The sequence below is a fragment of the Paralichthys olivaceus genome, chromosome 6, assembly GCF_024713975.1.
Source record: "Paralichthys olivaceus isolate ysfri-2021 chromosome 6, ASM2471397v2, whole genome shotgun sequence".
In the NCBI taxonomy this organism is placed as follows: domain Eukaryota; kingdom Metazoa; phylum Chordata; class Actinopteri; order Pleuronectiformes; family Paralichthyidae; genus Paralichthys; species Paralichthys olivaceus.
This window is the reverse complement of record NC_091098.1, coordinates 21,663,517-21,683,871: the sequence shown is the minus strand read 5'-3', so window position 1 is coordinate 21,683,871 and position 20,355 is coordinate 21,663,517. Positions and strand designations below refer to the sequence as shown.

Genomic DNA, 20,355 nt, shown 5'->3' with positions numbered 1-20,355 from the left:
TGGATTAATCTGAGAATCAAATCCTAGGCTAATCAATTCTTCTGTTAGACTATGAAATATACAGAATTGATAAATGTTTTAACAGCATGAAAAAGCACAAGATCATCAAATTTGAATAAGTTCAATTGGAGAATGTTAATATCATTCTATTGATAAGTAGAGTCATTCCAGGCACACAAATGTGAGGATTTTAGGCCATTTTAAATAAAATATCTTCAGACTTTGATTGGACGAGTGGGCTTCTTACCACTCATAGCTGCCAAATGTTATTGTTTATTAAGGATGATCTCTAAGGAACAATGGCAAAGGAAATTAATAAAACTAAAAATGTGACTAAAGCCTTTAGAATGAAGCTTTCAGCAAAAAAACATGAACCACAATTAAAAATTATGCATAAAAGTTAATATGAGAAAAATACATACAAATCCAGTTTCCAGGAGCAACTGCTGGTTATTAATGTTTTTATTGACCTAATTTCTGTTAATTACCATATTTCTGTTTATTACTTCATAACAAGCCGTAGCCCTTTCACCCAGGCTTCATCTTCCTATATAGGTCACATGTCTGATACAATATGTGTTCAGATGAGATCCTCTTACCCAGGCTCAGATGTTAAGACTCTCTGCCATCAACGTGAACCCAGACGGCATCATGCACTGTACACTACCCCGGACAAATTCAAACTGCTGCTCGAGAAAAGTCAAAATAGAAATAGAGGTGAATTGTTAAAGATGGATGGGTCGTGCATCTTTCTCAGTGCAGCATCTCAGACATGTGGGCAAAAGTTTCTGATGGCAGCACCAGAAGTCGTTTGTTCGGTCACCTCATTATCAAGTGGAGCAGAGTTTCCCTTCTTTCCTGCAGGCACATTGCTCACAGTCTGCCAGCGTGCTCATTTATCTGTGTGTCACCTCAGTGTCCAGCTCTTCCCTCTACAACACATCATCATAGCCCCCCCCCCCTTTACCTTCTGCTCTCTGCTCATCCTCCACAAATGTTGTGCCAAGAAGTGGTCGGAGCGCTCAGGGGGACGTGTTGTTATTTAAAAGATGGATCAGAATTTATTCTCACTGTCTTTCATCTGTGCACATTTTAGGACGACTCTTATGTTGGTAACAGCCAATTCTCCCTGGATGAGAAGAGATTCAGAGCAGAGCTGCTCTGCAGTAAATCGTCTACTTCAAGGCCTTTAAATTATGTTGGGAAAGTGTGTCCAATTTAATCAAGCTGAGTATCCATCAGTTAACTGTGGCCCTTGTCCTCTGAGGGCCGCCATGGGACTGGAGCTGTCATTGGTCGAGAGGCGGGGTACACGTTGGACCGGTCGCACCAGTGAAGGAATATGAAGAGTAAAATTTATCTTTACTGTAAAAGAGAGGGAGAGAGTTGGCTGTACAGAGATTCACAATCTATGGCCGGAAGCCAGTCAGACAGTCATTTCATTACAGGACTGCAAGGTCTGGTTACTGTGGAATGCGTGACGGTGTCCAAGCAAAAATCTATAATTAGAGTCAGCATTTACGTTACGGTTTCTCTGCTTTTATTGCAAAATACAGTTGGAATTTGGGTCAACGACAAATGTTGAGAAACAGACATTAACATAAACATTAACTCACTTTCCTAAAGAACAAGGCGATGCTGCTAACAACAAAAATATATTGAATTCAAAATACCAAAGAGAGAAAAGCAGTTTAAAGTTACACTGGAAACCAAGAAACATTCTGCATTGTTCTTCAATAAAAACCTTTGACAGTGAAATGATATATATATATATATATATTCACTGCATTGACTGATCAATTCATTCACTTCCTTCAGCATTTGCAAATACATTAAAAACATGTATACAAATGTGTGAACCCCCCATGCAACGTTCACATCTAAACATGTAATGTGTTTATAACTTTGTTATATGTAGATATAAGCAGATATATTTGGTCATTGATGTTATCAACAGCTGTAACACCTCCTGTGAGCACCGTTAATTGGAGGCTTGGACAGATAATATAGTAAAACACATTTATAGTAATATCAAATATGTATTGATGGGAGAAGTTAGAATTGTTGACACATACATCAACACAAACACCCATCTGTATAAAATAGTAATTTAACAATGCTTGGTTTTAGAATCGAGATTTATCTTAAATAGTAAAATAATAATCCAAATATTTGTTTATTAATCTCACAAATGGAAAATGTCAGAAAACCCTCTTGCGTGCGTGTGTGAGATCTATTATTTATATGAATGCACACAAACTGGTGGGATTACAGATGAGGTGGAGCACGGGGAGCAGGCAGCGAGCACGGGGAGGCCTTTGGCACACTGGCTGCAACAGCTGCTCTGCCCACCCCTTCACCACCACTACCACCCACCGCTGCTACTACAACCACTACCGGAGGCGAGGATGACGTAACCGCTGCCTCGCTCTGCTGCCAGCCAGCGTATCACGTGACAGAGGTCGCCAGTCAAACCGTGTTACCATCTCCCAGCTTCAGGTTGTGAGAATTGTAACATCCTCGGTTTTCTCTATCTCTCTCTCTCTCTGCCGCTGTTTTACCTCTTTGCCCCTGTCAGAATATTGTGCAGCATGACAACACAATGCAGTGTAATCTCCAGATGTTGCTGGTTAAGGCAGCGTTTATCAATCATCAGCAGACGCCAGTGGAGATCTTAATCTGTTCTCGTTTGACATGCACTGAGCTGAGGTCTAAATCAGGATGAGGTTTTATACCGCCTGCGACGCCACAGTAAGGACAGGATTTCCATAAAAACATGGACTGTCCAGGAAGCCTTGGCTGCATCATATGAATTCTAATCTTTTTCCCAGCTAGGCCTTGAGTCATTGGTGCCATTTTGCCTAAAAGCCCTCAGAGCTCTGTCTTGTTGGTACATTGTTTGACTGCTCATGCGGCACGTGGTGTTACAGTGGAGACGAGGCTGATCCTGGTCTTCATGTCGTGGGATTTCATGTGGAATCTCCTCACGGTGCCTTTCTTATGCAAGAATGTTGCATTGAAAATCTTTTAGTATAACATATAATACTAAGTTTGGATTTGTTTCTATCCTGCTGGGCTTTCTAACTAATAATAGTTTTAAAAAGGTTCAATGTTAAAAGCAAAAGTTGGTTCTTAAATCTAAAGATGCTCCTGGTCTGTCCCCAATTGGAAGGATTATATTTTCACATTTATAAGTGTACAATAAAGTGAAAACACAGGTCGTGGAGGTGTTGGGTACTTCACCTCAGTGGAAGGCGCCTGTGCGAGGTACATGCCTAGCATACCTTGCAATAGAAGAGGCGGGGCCAGGCTGGGTGTCACACGTCTGCTTGATTCCTGTCTGTGGGTCAAGCGGCTGTTCAGCCGTGTTTAATAAGATCAGATGCTGGCTGACACATCACGACCTAGCACTGACCACCACACTGGCAAGAGCGACACTATTAACATGATCATAAGCACTCTGTTCAAAGTATCAGGCCGTTGCACACAAATACTTCATCTGTCACGAATACACACATTTACAAACTTTCAATCCATCTAGAGTTGGTTTATTTGGATTTTTCACGTGTGTGTGTACATGCGATTTAGCTTTGACTCAAGGACTGTAGAGAAGAGGAACAAGTATCCTGATAACAAATCAAACACATTTCTTCTACTATTATTACCTCTACTACTGTTCCTCCGAAAAATAATGATAATAATCTTTATTTGTAATGTGATTTTCAGAGTAATATTAGCACCAAGTTTGGGGGAAAAGCATCCTTGCATTGTTGAGTTATTTTGTCCACATATACAGAGCTGAGTGAAAACAATGATTAGATTTAAGGTAAAGTCATGTAAAGCTCTGCGATAAAATTATTTTAAGACGGGAATTTGCTCAGTCAGTCGACCTGATTTCCCATAAATCAAAATCTGACGGCAGTCCTCAGAAAAAAATGTTTTAAAACCTTTGTTCTATTTGTTTAGCTCAGTGGATTTCCCCCCAGAGGAGTTGTCGTCTGTCTTTTTTCTTTCAGCCTCTGTGCTTTCTCCTTTGACAGGCAGTTGTCCTGTTTTTGCGTCCCTAAGCTCCACCTCTTCTCTCGGATCAAGCTGCAACCTGCTCTGCCAGTACGAGCACAATACTCTCTCTCTCTGTAACAATGAAGGAGATACCTGCTGATCCCATCTGGTCCCAGATCTTTGTGAAAGGGCTGACTGACACCTGTCTAAATCTGCTCCGTTGCCCCCGTCCGCACCATGATCCCCTGTCCTCTGTGGCACAGCTGGCATGTTACTGTGGGAGGCGCCCGACCTGGCATCATGCATGTCCATGTTAGAAGGGGGAGTGGAGGCTTCTCGTGCCAGCTGTCGGCCCTTTGTAGGTGCCTCTATGCGTCTGGAATGACTGACTCTCGGAGCATGTGGTTCCACAATGGCTGATGTTTCTGTCACAAAGTGCTTTAGAGGAGCTGTGGGGTTATTCAGCCTTTGTTTACATCATGTTTGCAGTTTTGTCACCTTTAGTGGTTAAGAGCAGCGACATATGCACCTAATACTTTCCACTAAAAGTAGCATAGTGGTTTTTTCCTGTATGTTTTTCTGAAGTCTGCTTCTGCCCCCCCCCCCCATATCCATGTTGTTGTTATGAGTATTCCCAATGCCATCACCTTACTTAAGCTCCAGGGCTGCAGGGTCTGCCCCCTGCTGGCTCTTCATGGTAGAGGTCATCAACACTGCTGGAGGATCTCAGGTCTGTTCAGGCATTGATCTTGTTGTTGAACGAGAGTCATTAGATCCAATAAGCACCACTTACAGAGTTAACGCTCTAATTACTGCTTTTTTTTGTTGCTGCTTCGTCGGCTCATGTGTTCGCTTGTTTTCAGATAAAAAATCTGCACTGTAGGAAAACTGTCACGCTGCAGAGATGAGATTATTCTTTGCTCTGGATGATTTGTCGCTTTGAATATGAAGAACACCAGTTGTTTACTGGCTGTTGATAAGTTTTTATACTATTGTCTTATTCCTAGATTTGTTTTTTGACAGTACATTAACAGGCAACAGTTTTTACAATCAATTAATTGTTGAAGTCTTCAGTCATTAATTGAGAAAAATGCAGAATATTCTCCAGCTTTTTTAAATATGATGATATGCAGTTTTTTTTACATTTAGTAAATTGTTTTTATTTGTGTTTTGGATTGTTGATCAGACAAATCAGGAGATCTGGGGGTTTGGAAATTGCGTTGGGAATTATTCATGAAGAAAATAATAATTAATAGAAAAAAGTCTTAATGACACTTTTAAATCTTAACTCAACAGTTCAGGCCTCTGTGCAGCAGTCATCAATATTCCACACACGTGAAATCTCCCATGGTTGTTGTTGTTGGTGTGCAGGGACCAGCGATGAACGAGAGTTGTGCTTCATGGATGTGACGCTCCAACGTGACAGGAGGAGAATAATGAACACCAGTCTCACTCTTTGTAACTACACAACACCACTGCTGTTCTTGACCCATGTCTGCTAATTCTCCGCCTGCCTCGGTGCCTCTGCCCCTCTGCTAGCGCCCCGTTGCCCGTGGTGCTTAGCGTAGCCCCCAACACCTGCCCTCATTAGTCCACGCATGTCTGCCAGTCCTCCACTCAGGCCGAGCCAGAGTCCCACTCTGCCAGATACCTCCCCCTCAGGCCTGACTATGTGTTTCACTGTGGTTGGTGCTTTTTATGACCTTTTAACCTTCTAATGTGGTGGGCTGTATATCTGCACTGATTGGTTGACCCTCCCAATGACTCCTCTGAGACACTTATTCCTCCTCCTTCATCAAACTATGACCCTTCCTTTCTTCATTACTTACATCTAGTTATTGTTTTGTTTGCTGCGTTTCTTTCCTGTGCCGCCTCTCACTCGTCTATCTGCCCCCCCTCCCTTGAACAGAACAATGACAACGAGACGCCGCTGCATTGTGCTGCCCAGTACGGCCACTTCCAGGTGGTGCGGCTGTTGCTAGAGGAGTTGACGGATCCCACCATGAGGAACAACAAGTTCGAGACCCCACTGGACCTGGCGGCTCTCTATGGGCGCTTGGAGGTGGTCAAGCTGCTGCTCTGTGCCCACCCCAACCTGCTCAGCTGTAACACCAAGAAACACACACCACTTCACCTGGCCTCTAGGAATGGACACCTGTCTGTGGTGGAGGTGCTGCTGGACGCCGGCATGGACATCAACTATGAGGTATGAAATATGCTCCAATATTCTGGTTGGTCTGTGACGTATGCCAAAAAGCAGGTCGTTATGTTCCAGCACGGTTTACTAGAGTCTACTGCAGTTCCAGGCCTCCAGGGAGCACTGTGGCAATGACAGACATGCTATTCGCCCTGTTATAAGTTTGTGTATTAGCTGTAAAAATTATTTTGAAGCTGTTGTTTTAATATATAAAAACCACCTAGTGTTGCTTTGATCTATATGTGTGTATACAGTATGTGTGTGGAGCTAAAAGCTTCAGCGTGCATGTGTTTCTTAATGTTCTGTAATGGCACAAATCATGTTGTGTTACCTAATCTGGTCTTGCACGACTTCCTCTCACTACTTCCTACTAACCCTACCAGGTTAAATATAAAACTCTTAAGCTCTCAGTTTGCAAAGGAACTGATGTGATATCTAAGCATAGCCAGCCTTGCTCCCACTGGTTAGACCCTGTGGCTCTGACACTGCACCAAACTGTGCCATCCATCTGTCTGGAGAGACTTTCCCCTTTTACTTCGCCCTACTTTTCTCAGAGTCAAGGATGGGGTATCTATCCAGCGTCCTTCAGGCCTTACACCCCACAGGTTTCAATTAGCATGGCCCTGTGAACTGCGAAATGATCCACTTTGATTCCTCAGCCACATCATTTTCAGTAGAGAAGTGGACCAGCCGGTGGGCATAAACTCAGTAGTTGCTCTACACTGTCCGTCATAGTGACGTAGCTGAAACAAGATTGTTACAGGTACCACCTATCCCTTGAGGGTCACACTGGATCACTCCCTGCTGACATTGGACAAGTGACGGGTTTACACCCTGGACAAGTCGCCAGTGTAACACAGGGCCGATATATAGAGACAAATAATTATATCCAGATCAGTGTCCTCACTTTGTCCCAGCTCTCTCTTTGCCTCTGGCTTAATGCTTGTGGTTTCTTTTTTCTGCTCAGACAGAGAAAGGCAGCGCCCTCCATGAAGCGGCCTTGTTTGGGAAGGCGGATGTGGTGCAGAAACTTCTCAGTGCAGGTCAGACCTCAGTGCCACAATAAATGATTCAGCAAAAATCCCCTCACGACACTTGGCTTTTGTCTCCATTAACTATACTTGTCGTCATTCTCCAGGTATCGACGTGAACATCGTTGACCAGAAGGGCCTGTCAGCACTGGACACTGTCAAGGACATGCCCTCCCAGAAGAGCAGACAAATAGTTGCTCTAATTTTAGGTAAATGTGAAAACACAGAGCTGTGGAAGGAAGCGTCCTCTTGATTTTACATCTGCCAGCTGTGGTACAATCTCCTGCTTGTCTTTTTGTAGGTCACATGACTGGGAAACCCCCTGACATTGACCTCCCCCCTCCACCGATACCGCCGCCTCAGGAGAGTCCAAGCCCACGCAAAAAGGGTAAGACTGGAAAAAGTGGTTAAACTGCGGTAGCAACAATTCAGTCAGCAAATAAAACAGGAAACAATGGATAAGAAAAAACAACAGAGTTATCTTTGATTTTTCAGCTAAAAACTCTGTGTGTCTGTGTATATTTGGACCTAGGTGATCTGGAGAAGGTGAGTGAGTTGATCTCGGGGCTGACCCTGGGGCCCGAGGAGGAGAGCCCATACGAGGCTCTGTTTGAAGCCACCTCCTGTCACTCTCTGGACAGCCTCACCAGCGGCAAGTCCTCTGACAGAGACTCTGGACGGCCGGATAGTGAAGCTGGCAAGGTCAGCAGAGGTTTAACACACACACACACACACACACACACACACACACACACACACACACACACACACACACACACACACACACACACACACACACACACACACACACACACACACACACACACTAGAATGGGTAGCTCATCTCAGGGGTTTATGGGAGATAGAATACTGATCTCCCACTAGAGGGTGATAGTGTTCCTCTGGCAGCACAGCTGGGCTACTAAACCCCTCCAGCATTACACTCTGCTCTGTGGTGCACGGGGACTTTGCATTGCATATCTGAGCCTTGCTCTTGCATTGAAGTAATAAGGACACAAGTAGCAATCATACATTTATTAGAAATGATATTCTTTATCATTTCTAGAAAGATCGTCATGTCCACACATCACATCCTGGTCCTGGTCATGAAGAGGAGGTGAGCTCAGAGGTGAGGAACCAAGAGCTTAAATCCAGTAGAATGTGTCGGCACCTATAACACTACAGATATTCATTTGTACAATTTGTAGCAGTGCATGAATGGTCAGGATAGTATCACTAGCAGTTATATATAGTTATAATTTTCAAAGGCATTGGACGTGGTGGGTTTGTACAGTGACAAGGGGACTGTTGACGGTCACCTCTGGATTTCTCTCTTCTCTCTTATTAATGGAAGTGGGGGCGTAAAAGGAGAAGTGAAGTGGAAAAGGAGTGAGGACAAAATAAAAGAATCTGTCTGGTCTTAACTGTGGCTGACCACAGAGGATTCATTGTGGAAGTAACTTTGAGGAAGTGATTTCATACAAAAACTTTTCCTCATCTTTGCTTTTTCCTCACTGAAGGACACATTTGGATCTTACATAAAACCGTCTCTGTGAACACTTGAATGAGAAATGACTGTCACCTTCTTCCCTTAACGTCATCCTTTCCTCTGCTCTCTTTGTATATTTTACTGCAGGCGCTGTATACTAACAGCAGCATTGATGAAAGAGGCGAGCCGGTGGAGGAGGATCACACGTATGAGTTGTTGCTGACTGCACAGACCAAAGTCCCACCGCCCAGCCAGGAGTACCACTCACACAAAGGTAATAGTGGGCTTTAATGTCACGCTTAAGAAGGGAAGTAGTGTATGAAAAAGTCTAGAGCCTGAGCCAAATGTTTTAGGAGTCAAAAATGACCAATTCTGTCATTGGCAGATATATTTAGAATTGAAAAGAATATTGCAATAATTCTTAAATTGTCAATAATATAAATAATAAACAATAATAACTATTAAATGGGTCAGGTTTTAAAAAAGTGTTATTTGTGTGTGCATGAGATCTTAAACTTTATGAGGGATATGCCCGTAAATCTAAGGTCCATTTTCCAAAATCTTTAAAAAATTGCTTCCTGAGCCTCGATACTCTTCCATCCCGATCATCAGCGGAGCCCATGCACACTGTCAACCTCACCACGACTGCCTGTGCTGTACAAGAGCAGACCCTCCTCAGTTGTGGCCGGTGAATGGCACAGCATGTAATTGGATTAAATGGGATTAAATTAGGAGGCCATTTTGATCCCTAGCTGTTAATGTAGTGGTTTTAATAGCGTCCCCTTGGGCCCTCCACTACTCAGCTTCACCAGCACCAGTAGAAAAACGTCACTGAGCTGAAGGCTTGGAGTTTGATGGCTGATGTCATCAAGCCTCCCCTGTGTGGATAAACGATGCCATTAGGGGAAAGACGCCGCCGTCTTCTTTTCAGTTTGATAGAAGAGTTGGACGATTCGTTTTCTGCCTGTTTCTCTTTAAACTGCTTTATCATGTCGGCACACGCAGTAAAGTTTAAATGGCAGGAAGATAAATCTAAAGTCTGTCTGACTTGTGGGCCGATAATGTCTCCATGCATAATACACAATCTAATTCTACATCACTTTCACATTTTCTCTCCTGACAATCACAACTGCTGAAGTTATGTTGAGTAATTGAACTGTGGAGATAATCTGTCATTGTCCTAACTCTATGTTCTCTGTCTCCACAGATGAGAATACCACTATACAGTCTTCCAACAGTGTCCTACCTCAGGTATCTATTCATTATCCTTATGTGTTCTATTGTTTGCATTACGGTTGAGTTTTCCGTATACTGTTTACATCTCAGTGGCTACTCGTTCATCTCTATGTTGCGAGTGTGAGACTGGTTAAAGAGGGAGCTGTCTTATCCTGGACACTTAATAGGATTTTAGAATCGATCCTTTACTCTTGAGGCCATTATGTTTTCTGGTTGTCCGACGTTGGTTCCATTCTTGTGAACACAATATGTCAATTTCCTTTACATTTGGTAGAAATGTTCAGTTGGACTCAAAGAAAATGAACTGATTAGATTGATTTATTTCTACTGAAAGTCTTCTCAATGATTTGCTTTGGGGTGGGGGAAGGTGTCACCAATATAGTTCAAGTTTATTATTTATGTCACTAACTAAAACTCTATAGATTACTTTCTATCTATTCATTCTTCTTGTGTCTTCACATCTTTACCCCTTCAAAAATGACTCCCACATTTTTTCCCCCGTCTGCTTTTGTGGGAACTCCACAAGCACAAGTTGCACAAAAAAACATATGGATTGAGTTTTGACAGCCAGAGAACAGTATCCCAGCTGAAATTTGAATTTCATATCTGGAGCATGACCGTGTGACCACAGCGAGTTATATAATAGAGACGATTGCTTCTTCACAGTCAGATATTGAGTCATATGTCAGGCAGTAGCAGAGGCTGTCTTAAACTGGCCCTCATAACTGAATGTCCTTTTGTGAACCTGCCTCCTCTATTTATTGGCCCATCACATCTTATTTTATTGCCTTTTCATATTTATCATACGGTTAGTAGATTTTATTATTGCTGCCACCCATCTGCAACCACACCTGCTGCCCACAATATCAGCTCACATCTTTTATATCCAGCTCCTATTGGATTAGCTGTGCTCCTCAGCCGCCTAATCATAATAAACGAGCAGGTCCGTGTCCTCTGTGCAGCCTCCTGAGCAGAGCCACGTAATGGCTCATAAAAACAAAACTACCACCATGAGTGAAACGCAGGAAATCAGTTGGATGGTGTCGTTATTTTGTGTCAGGCTAGCTAGATGATTATCCTGGATGAATAACTGGCAAGGTGGATGATGCCTGTACGTTTGTTTGCCTCCACATAACATGTTTGGAAGGTGTGTTTTCATTGGCCCACTTAGTAAACTCTTTCCTCCTCTTTTAGCGTAAACCCACTGCCCCAACCGACCTCAGAGCCCCGAGCAAGACGAAAGACTCCCTGCACCCCCCTGGACGAGTCGGCCCACGGCTATCAGGAGGTGAGTGTGACCACCGTCCTCAGGTTTTTGCAACGTAATGAGGAACAACTGCAGCCGGCAACGCTGTGAGGCTACATAACGACAGACTGGTCACATTACAGTTGAGAATCACGGGCGAGGCATGTCAGTGAAATGGGAGAAATGCGTTTGAGTTTGCACACTGAGATGGCCTGGCTTGGATTAGCCGTGCCAGGGAGTGCGTGATTGGCATCCGCAGGCAACAGGGTGGATTTGGCTTGTCAGGAGCCGGCTGATTGACGTTCCCAGGCATGTGGACAAGCTTATTTCATAGCCAATATGAAACTGAGTTCTTGATCAGATGGTAAGATACGTACAGATCTCTTTTTATTGAGTATTATATGTTTTTGCAGCCTGTTTGAAGTGTAGAGAGAACCCTGTTGTTAGTGTTGTTCACAGGAGGAACTGCCTTCTTTGCATATTGGCCTGTGTGACTCAAACAGTATTCTCCTTTCCTGTTTTCTAAAGCCACAAAAACCACAAGCTTGCTTGATGTGAAAATATATCCTCTGTTTTTGCACATCAGCTAAGTTAAATTGAGGGTTCCTTCTTTAATGTTTTACATTAAATGGGGACATGCAGACTTGTGTGAATGTGGTTCTCGTAACAATCTCAGGTCTGATTTCTTCCCCTGTGTGGAAAAATCAGGGCCCAGACCTCAGTACACTCTGTAGCAGGTGGAGGATACTGTACGTGCATGGTCAGCGATAACAGGGCGTTGTATCATCTGACACAAACACATTGCTGTCCTCAGCAGGAATATATTGCCCCCAGATTTCCACCTCTGTGTAGAGGTTTTATTGGGTTTCCAGGGGACATTTCTCACGGGTAGTAGTATCCTATGATTCTCCACAGGCAGTAATAAAAAAAGGGTAAACATAGGACTGGGGCTGGGGTTCAGTTTCATTTACTGGACGTAAAGCTTTTACAGTTTTGGTTTGGCCCTCTGCAGTCCAACCTTTGAATGGTTGTTCCAGAAGTGGACACTTGTTGGTGTTGCTGTAATAAACTGTGGTGCATCAGAGAAACAACAACAGATGGATGTAAAGACAGAAAACACAGGTTAGCCACAAGATGGGCAGTGAGCATAATAAATAAACTCAACCCTTCCTTTCACCATGATGCCAGGTCAAGTACCACAGTTTGCTTGTTTACTTGTGATTGTTAGTGATAGTTTCCTCAGTCTGTTTGTTAACGTTTGTAACAGAACCTTGCGCAAGCCCGACTTAAAGGTACAGTGTGTAGAATTTTGTGATATCTAGAGGTGGAGTTGCATGTTGCAGCTGAATACTCCTCATCTCATCCTCCACTTCTAAACATGAAAGGGAACCTGTGGTAGCCTTCATTTATCATGAAAACTCAAACGGTTTCAGTTTATCCAGTTTGTATTTCAACTATTTCAAAATAAAAGGCCCATTCTAGGGTAAGGAAAACAACAATTCCTACAATTTAGATGAAACACACCAGTGAAAACATCACTATGAATATTTTATATTCCATTTCTGCCAGAACTACCTTTCACCTAAATCTTACACACTGAACCTTTAACAAGTGAGGATTAGGTCGGTTAGAGGTTACAATGTCAGTTTCGATTCCTTTAGGTACAGTTGACTATGACAACGCAGTGGCTTTCAGTAAAGGGAATATTGTTCTGTATTGATCGGTCCTGTCAATAGAGGTGTTTGTTTACTTGCTTTACCGTAAAATGTCTACATATCAACATATAGATGGTTTTTAGTTCCTCATTGACTTTCAGCAGCGTATGACCTGGAGACAAGAATATCTTTTAATATCCTATAAAAACAGGTCTATTCTTCCCAGGGCAGAGCTGGAATTGACTTTGGACCACGCAGATGGTGGAGTGACAGCCAGCACCGGCACTGCAGTGTCTGCAAAACAAACATGACATCATTACTGAGATATGGAGTTCACAGAGCCAAATTAAATACACGTCTCACCGCTGTGGTGACCTCATGCATTGTGACTGTCCGTACGCATGTTCCACAACAGAAACATATAGGCGAGGGATGCCGTGGCCTTGGCAAGGGTTAACTCGGTGTGAGATTGTTGGAGCCACACTGATGTGCTCATAGGGCGTTCACACTCCTCGCTGCCAAGGAGAGGGTGGGTGTTTGAAGTTGGCTGTGATCCTGACATATGTGCACAGTTCACTCACTCACTATTATAACAAACACCCTCACACATTTTTCCCCTCGATGTTCAAGTCTGTAGCGACTCTTGAAAAGGGATTCCAGGGCGTTGGCACCCGCCCTCACTGTAAATTGCCCCTGAAACAGTAATGAGGCATTTTGGTGAAGAGTGCCGTTGCGTGTCAAACAGTTGTAAGATTACCCCCCTCCTGGACTGTAACATTTTAATCTTAGCCCGATCTTTCCATGAACAGCAGGTTGTGTTTTCGTGAAGGACAAACGTAGTGTTGCAACAGGTCGCTGCTTTTCTTGTGGTGCGACTGCCCCAGATTCCCTGTCACCAAACACCATGACCCTGTCACCCTGACAGAGACGGTCCGCACACACATACACACACACACACACACACACACACACACACACACACACACACACACACACACACAAACACACACACACACACAGCCTCCTTCACCATGTGTCACAGGGCTAATTATCAGGAGTCTGGCTGCAGGAGGATGGGGTGATTCAAATTTCCATTCCTGAACCACCATTAGGGTCTAGAATTAGAAGCCAGAAAACACAGAGGGCTGATGGTCACACGGCAGACAACAACAGCCATCGCTGCAGTGCAGAGGAAGATGAGAGATGAACCGGGAACCGCGTCGTGTTTTTGGTGAAGCGTCGCCTCTACCAGGCACCGTCAAGCCGAGGTCTGTCTGATTGTGGAAAAGAGGCTTAGGTGGCAGTAATTCCTCAGGGAGAGGGAGGAGAAAAATCAAATTGTTTTTAATTGCACTTGCTGCTTGGCCTCATTAAGGAGTTGTTTTCTTTGGAGAAGCCTGCCAATGTAAGTTTCACTCCTCTTGTTGATATTTCCAACTGCTTTCAGTCATTTTCTGTTGTTTATTCTGGTCTGTTTGTTGTATGTTGTTTATAATTTTAGGTTTCGATGCTTCCTAGGGGGGATTTTTAGTGTTGTGTCGTTTTGTGGGTCAGAACTTAAAAGACATGTGGGCCTCTGAGGTGAGGCAAGTCTCAGAGATGACTAACCTCATCTCCCTGTTACAAAACACAGGCATTCAGGCACCAGCACATCATCGTCAGACGGCTGCAAGCTGGGTTTGGAATTTTGTTATTTCTTCAGCCAACATACGCCTTCTCTTTGCTCCATCTCTCCTCTCTCTCTTGTTTCTCTCCGTCACTCCCCGTAGGAAACAATTACAGATCTGTTTCAGGGCTTGTGTGGGCGGTTTCTTATTAGCTCTGCTCTAAGGATCTGCCCCTCAGTTAGAAGTCCACTCTCCAACCCTTTACAAACTGCTCACTTTTTTCCCTAACTTTGTTCATTCCTTGTATCTTTCTCCCTCTAGATAACTCCCAGCTCAGCCAGGATCAGGGATCAGGTGTCCCGGAGCAGTTCACTGGCCTCCTGCACGGATCTTCTCCTGTCTTAGACTCCGGCGAGGAGCCCTTCAGGCTCCCAGGTGTTCTGCCCCCCACCAAGGGCCAGAAAGAATCAAGGAAAACTGCCAAAGTAAAAGAGGAAGTAGCAGCAGCCACGCCGCCACCTAGCCGTCCCAGTATGGCTGCCATCCTCACAGACTGTGACCCAAAAGCAATTTATGCAACTGTGAACAAGGATCACAGGGACTCTGGGGCCGCGGCTTTGTCTGCCGGAAGGATGCGCCCTCCTGGGGACCTGAAACTGGCACGCAGCCTCTCCAAGTCTGACTCAGACTTACTGGTGTCACCTCCCAGCGAGGAGGACGGAGGACTGGGGAGCCGTAGCGAGTCTGTTTCTAACTGTAGCACTGGCAAGAAGAGGCTTGAGAAATCTCCCTCTTTCACTTCAGAATGGGACGAGGTAAGTGTTTGGTCTTTGACCTTATTAGGGATTTTGTGCTTGTGTACTTTGAAGGTTAAATATATATAAATACAACAGTTTCTTCAGTAATCACAACAATATTTTCTATTTCAAAAATTGAAAAACAATTATAAAACAATAATAAAACTTTTCTTTAAAAAAACTCAAAATACTTGACAAGTGGGAACCATCAAAAACAAAGAAATGAGCAAGATACAATAACAAAATGTGAAAAAACACATTTAAACATAATTTTATATTTATTGTTCCTTCAGACTTAAAGCCTACTACAATAAGAGTTCATATACACAGACTGTACAGAACTAAACATGTTAAATCTCAGTAGATTCAGAGAATGAATCCAAAGAACATATTGTGCAGGATTCCTCTCTTATACTTAAAAAAAAAAAAAAAAAGACAAAGCTTCAGTTGTTAGTCCTGACTCAGCTTGTGTTTACGCTGGAGCCACAAGTTCACAACTGAAACGCTCATGAATGAAAAGGAGAACTCTGTTGACTGTAGTGAACTCTGTCAACACAAAGCCCACCTGTTGTCCAGAGGGGGACGCTGTGGAATTTGAGCTTCACCTTGTCTTGAACACAAACCATCGGCGAGCACAGTGACTGTGTTGGAAAGTGTGTTAGCACCGGTTCATGAAACCATATTAGTACAGTTTGTTTCTTAAAAAATATATTTACTGCTAATGTCGCACAGAAATCTCTTAATTAAAACAGAAATGTTTAATAAAATGATGAACTTTTGTCCTCAATATTGTCTTGTTTAGCAAACAGCCTTCCATTTAGCCCCTAAGTGCTTTGTCTGGGATGAAGATAAAGAGCTGAGTAGAGCCACATGCAGCGAGAGGGGATGGAGATAAAACCACAGACCAAGACAAGAGACAGAGATTTAGAAATTGAGATTCAGAGAGAACGCACAGGCTGCTGATCCGTCTCCCCTCAGGCTTGAGACTCCACCTTGAGTCTCAGTTCAGATGGACGACCAGTCGTACAAACACAACACACAAACTACATCACTAAGCAAAAATGGGATCATTTAAAAATAACGATATAAAGCATCATAGCATTTCAATATAATTCTTTTAAATGAGTAGAATGGCACATATCTCCGCTGAGGCCCAAACGTTCCCTCAAATTCTATCAAGCTGCACCAAATTCCACCAATTCTGGGGCCCATTAATTATGGAAATGTCAAAATAAACAGTCAAAAACATCTCAAGATGTGATTTCAGAAAATCATGGATTGGCGCTTTTGTCTCAATCAAGGCAAAATTCCATCCTCCCACCATGTTTCGTGGAAATCCATCAGGTGGTTTTTTCGTAACCCTTCTACCAAACAAAGAAGGGGTGAAAGCACAGCCTGCTCGGCGGAGGTAATAATAACATGTATGGGCTGTGAATAATAGAACATATATATCACAACGAGTGAGCAGAGGTATATGCAGTCATATAAGCGTACACATAGTTTCCTCTTCATGCTCTTTCACCATTTCTTTCAACAATCCTCTTACAGTTGGCAAGATTAATGATTTCCTCTAAGCCTCTCAGTTAAGTTCTAATGTAATCCACCCTCATCTAGCGTATCCACTGTTGTCTCACTAATGTTCCTTTGTATTGTTTGTGTTCTGCTCTATTGAAAACATACTCTTTTTTTTTTATATCTTACAATTTCCCTTCACTCCAATCGCAGTGCAGGACAGTTGAGGAGAGATAACTTACACGTTGCAGTTTTGATGCCAGACCATCCAGAACTGATCATGAGCCCTGATGCTTTTTTCTCCCCACAGTGAGGAGATCGTATTGCTGCCTAGTGTTTCTTTACATGGCCCTTTCAGATTGGCCTCGGTGAGAAGAGATGGTAGAGACTCTGAGGTCGATGTCTCGGCTTCTGTGGGCCGTGGTTTGTTTTCAGACGGTCTGAGTGGAGGTGGTTCTATAGTGGGCAGGGCAGGTCTGAGTTGTAGATGTGAGTCTGTGGAGGAGAATTCAATGAAATACAAAAAACATCTATAAAACTTTGTTGTTGACTTGCACCACTGATGCAAATATTAGTTTGCGATGTGTTATTGTGCTTCTGTACTGAAACTTTATTGTTGTCCCTCCCCCAGAGAGAAGCCTTTGCCAATTGCACAAATGTGATGTCATATGTGAGATTTGTGTTTTCTGGTCCAATCGTGTTTGGGCCGACTCACCACACAACCACACCTGAATTACACACTTATTGTTTTTGCAGTGTTTTTGCAATACTGGCCTCCACTGTAGACATGTGCTTGCTTCTTAAATGTGCTAATTTACTCATGCCTATAGTTAGCGTGTGACTGTCATGAACTGAGCCAGATGTGGATGTTGCTGCTGCAGCTGTTTGTTAGTGATGCAGTATTCCAGTCCACAACAAGGAGGCTGTAATTGAGGAGTTTCTTTGAAGCACTTTTATGCACAACAGCAAATCGACCCCGGATAATTGTTCTGTCTGGAAATGGTCCCATCAACGCTCAGATGGAGAGAAGTTAATATACAAAGGAGAGTTCAAAAGTTCAGAACACCTTTCTGGCCCGAGGGTAAAACACAGAACCTCGGCTGCATGACTCATCCTTTGCTGTGTTCAGTCAGTGTATGTAAGTTGGTCTCTGAGAGCAGCACAACGAAGGTGTTTTTGATTTACTTCAGCCCTCATCAACAGCATAACTTTAACTCACACATCTGCCAAGTAAACACTCACAGAGAAATTAATTTATAGTATTTGACTGTTATGGTAAACACCTCAGCTCCATTGTATTGTGAAACACTTAGCATCACCACAGTTTGACCTGTTTACTTGTTAAGATTTCTTAAGCCTTTCAATTTTAGCCAACAGGAGCCTTACTGTAATCATCACGACATTCCTGCATGCTGTTGCAATGTGCTTCTCTACATTCTGTTTGTTTGTAGTACTTATGACTGCAACTAGAGGCTCAATGAGATCAATGAATCCTCAATAATGTGATTCATTATTTATACCACACGTGTCACAAATGGAAGCCTGAGCATTTCTGGATTCTTGAGGTAGATACTGTTAGCAATATTTTAGATTTTAACATAATAGTTGTTCAGATCTTCATGAAACTATTTGTGGTTGCAACTTTTGTTTTGCAATAACTGTTAACTATCATTTATACAGAAATGTGTCGAGATGAGTGGCATAGTCTGCTGATCGCATGCTTCTTTCAAATTACCCACCCACAATGACCAGTAGTGACTGTTTGTTTCATAGGCGTACAATTTAAACATCTTGAGACTCATCCCTTGGATTTGTTTTTCAAAGAAATGTGATAAATACCAAACAGCACATTTTACAATTATATAAAATCAACATGTCAGACCTGTTAGCTTTGAGTTAACATCATCCTGATTGCTTTATCGCTCCAGCTCTATCAGGAGTACTTACATATTTAAATCAAAAATGAATAGTGTAATATTATTAAGTTATTGATCATTTTATCGATGATATAGAGACTTTATCCCAGACATCATCCTCCCTCTGCAGAACATTATGGTCCAGTGGAGTAGAAGGTCAAGTGAAGGGAACATCATGAGAGCCTGAATCTTTTATTTCCCCTCTCACACTCTGTGGTCAGTGGCACTGTGCAGTCGAGTTACCCAGTTTAACGAACACCTCACCTCCTCAGACTGCACCTGAGGGACGTGGCCTCGGTGAGCGTGACAGCAGTAATGCAGCCATGACATTCCTTTGTTATTGGAGATTGCTGCTCTTCCCTGTTGCTCTCAGCAGCCAGTAAAAAAATCCTGGTGCTGGTGTGTTGTCTTCTCCCTGGTGCTTGTGCACTGATGAGCATGAGAATTGATCTGGTTGTTAAAGAGAATGTCTGTAGAGGAAGAGGCCGAACAGCAGGTATCTCTGTCCTCTTGGAGAACAAGCTGTTTTATTGGCTTCTTACTGAGGAAGCTCTCATCAGGGAAATGGAGATTCATGTCAGGCAGTGGCCTCATTTGCTGTATGCACCATACTGGCGTATGTTACCCAGTGAACTGACCAGCTTGAAGTTCAACAGAATGCTCAAAGGCGTGTTTGAAATCTTAAAGTAGGCTGCTGGCATAGAGGACCACAATTCACCCTTAATTATTCATTCATCCCATGGGAGTGCATCTTATTTACTCTCCAGTCTGTTGGCTATAAAATAAGATTTTTTTAAGATCATAATAACAAATGACTCAATGCAGTTAGTTGATGTCTAAAAAAAACTACTGCAGAATAAAATGTGAAACAGAAACTGAGCCTCTGATGGATATCAGTAACAGTATGTGCAGGTCCCTTGTCATGTTCTCTGTCACACTGGGTACAGACTGTATTTGTGTGTGAACACATCTCACATCTTATGCAAGAAAGCTTTACTGAATTTTAAAAGCAGCAGCCCTAAGCTGCAGAGAACAAAATGTGAGCCCTGCTGCCTCAGAGAGGATACGAAGAAGAAGCAGTTTCCTGTGGTTAACTCCACCTTTTCTAATGATTCCATGATGGGGTGCGTGTTGACACTTATTTTCCCAAATGAGATTTGACGTTTTTGACGAGGCAATCTCTTTTGTGCAATTTAGGGGATGTAGTTAATATTAATGAACCCGGATGCCTATTTCTTCTCACTTGAATAGTGATTCAGATGCCTGAATGCAAGAGGCGAGAGAGACGAGAGCCCCGGATCGTTCTTCCTCTCCTTTCAGAAAATAAGCCTGCATTCGCTTGAAATGGAAATATTCACACTGGCGACATAAAGTGCATAGCAAATGAGCGGAGTGTGTGGGGAAAGTAGTTAAAGTTTGATTGGGCGTAACCCAGCCTGCACTCTCTTTAATGATGTTAGAGGAGTTGTCCACTGGAAATTGAAAACTCCCTTTCTCTATTTGCTCTCTCCAACTTCTCTTCGGCCCATATCACTCCATCTGCAGCCGCTCTCTGTGTGGCAGCCATCTTGCCTGTCACGAATGACTGCTCTGCAACACTCTACTGAGCTGTATGACAGCATTTGGCCCAAGGAGTCCCAGAACGTTACCGAACCCAACCCCTGACG

The 20,355-nt window shown here is 43.2% G+C and overlaps 1 protein-coding gene across 27 annotated transcripts in view; it reads left to right on the top strand.

Moving 5' to 3' along the window:
• LOC109635140 (ankyrin repeat and SAM domain-containing protein 1A) overlaps positions 1–20,355 on the top strand; it is a 57,856-nt gene that overhangs the window by 14,045 nt on the left and 23,456 nt on the right. For 23 of the 27 annotated variants that reach the window (XM_069527451.1, XM_069527446.1, XM_069527447.1 and 20 more), the window contains 10 exons: positions 5,912–6,208; positions 7,167–7,242; positions 7,338–7,439; positions 7,532–7,618; positions 7,763–7,932; positions 8,297–8,359; positions 8,867–8,993; positions 9,927–9,970; positions 11,150–11,243; positions 14,785–15,278. In XM_069527451.1, the coding sequence (XP_069383552.1) occupies positions 5,912–6,208; positions 7,167–7,242; positions 7,338–7,439; positions 7,532–7,618; positions 7,763–7,932; positions 8,297–8,359; positions 8,867–8,993; positions 9,927–9,970; positions 11,150–11,243; positions 14,785–15,278 (1,554 nt within the window). The remainder of the gene's footprint in view (positions 1–5,911; positions 6,209–7,166; positions 7,243–7,337; positions 7,440–7,531; positions 7,619–7,762; positions 7,933–8,296; positions 8,360–8,866; positions 8,994–9,926; positions 9,971–11,149; positions 11,244–14,784; positions 15,279–20,355) is intronic. The other 4 variants (XM_069527448.1, XM_069527443.1, XM_069527442.1 and 1 more) reach the window with 1 other exon arrangement.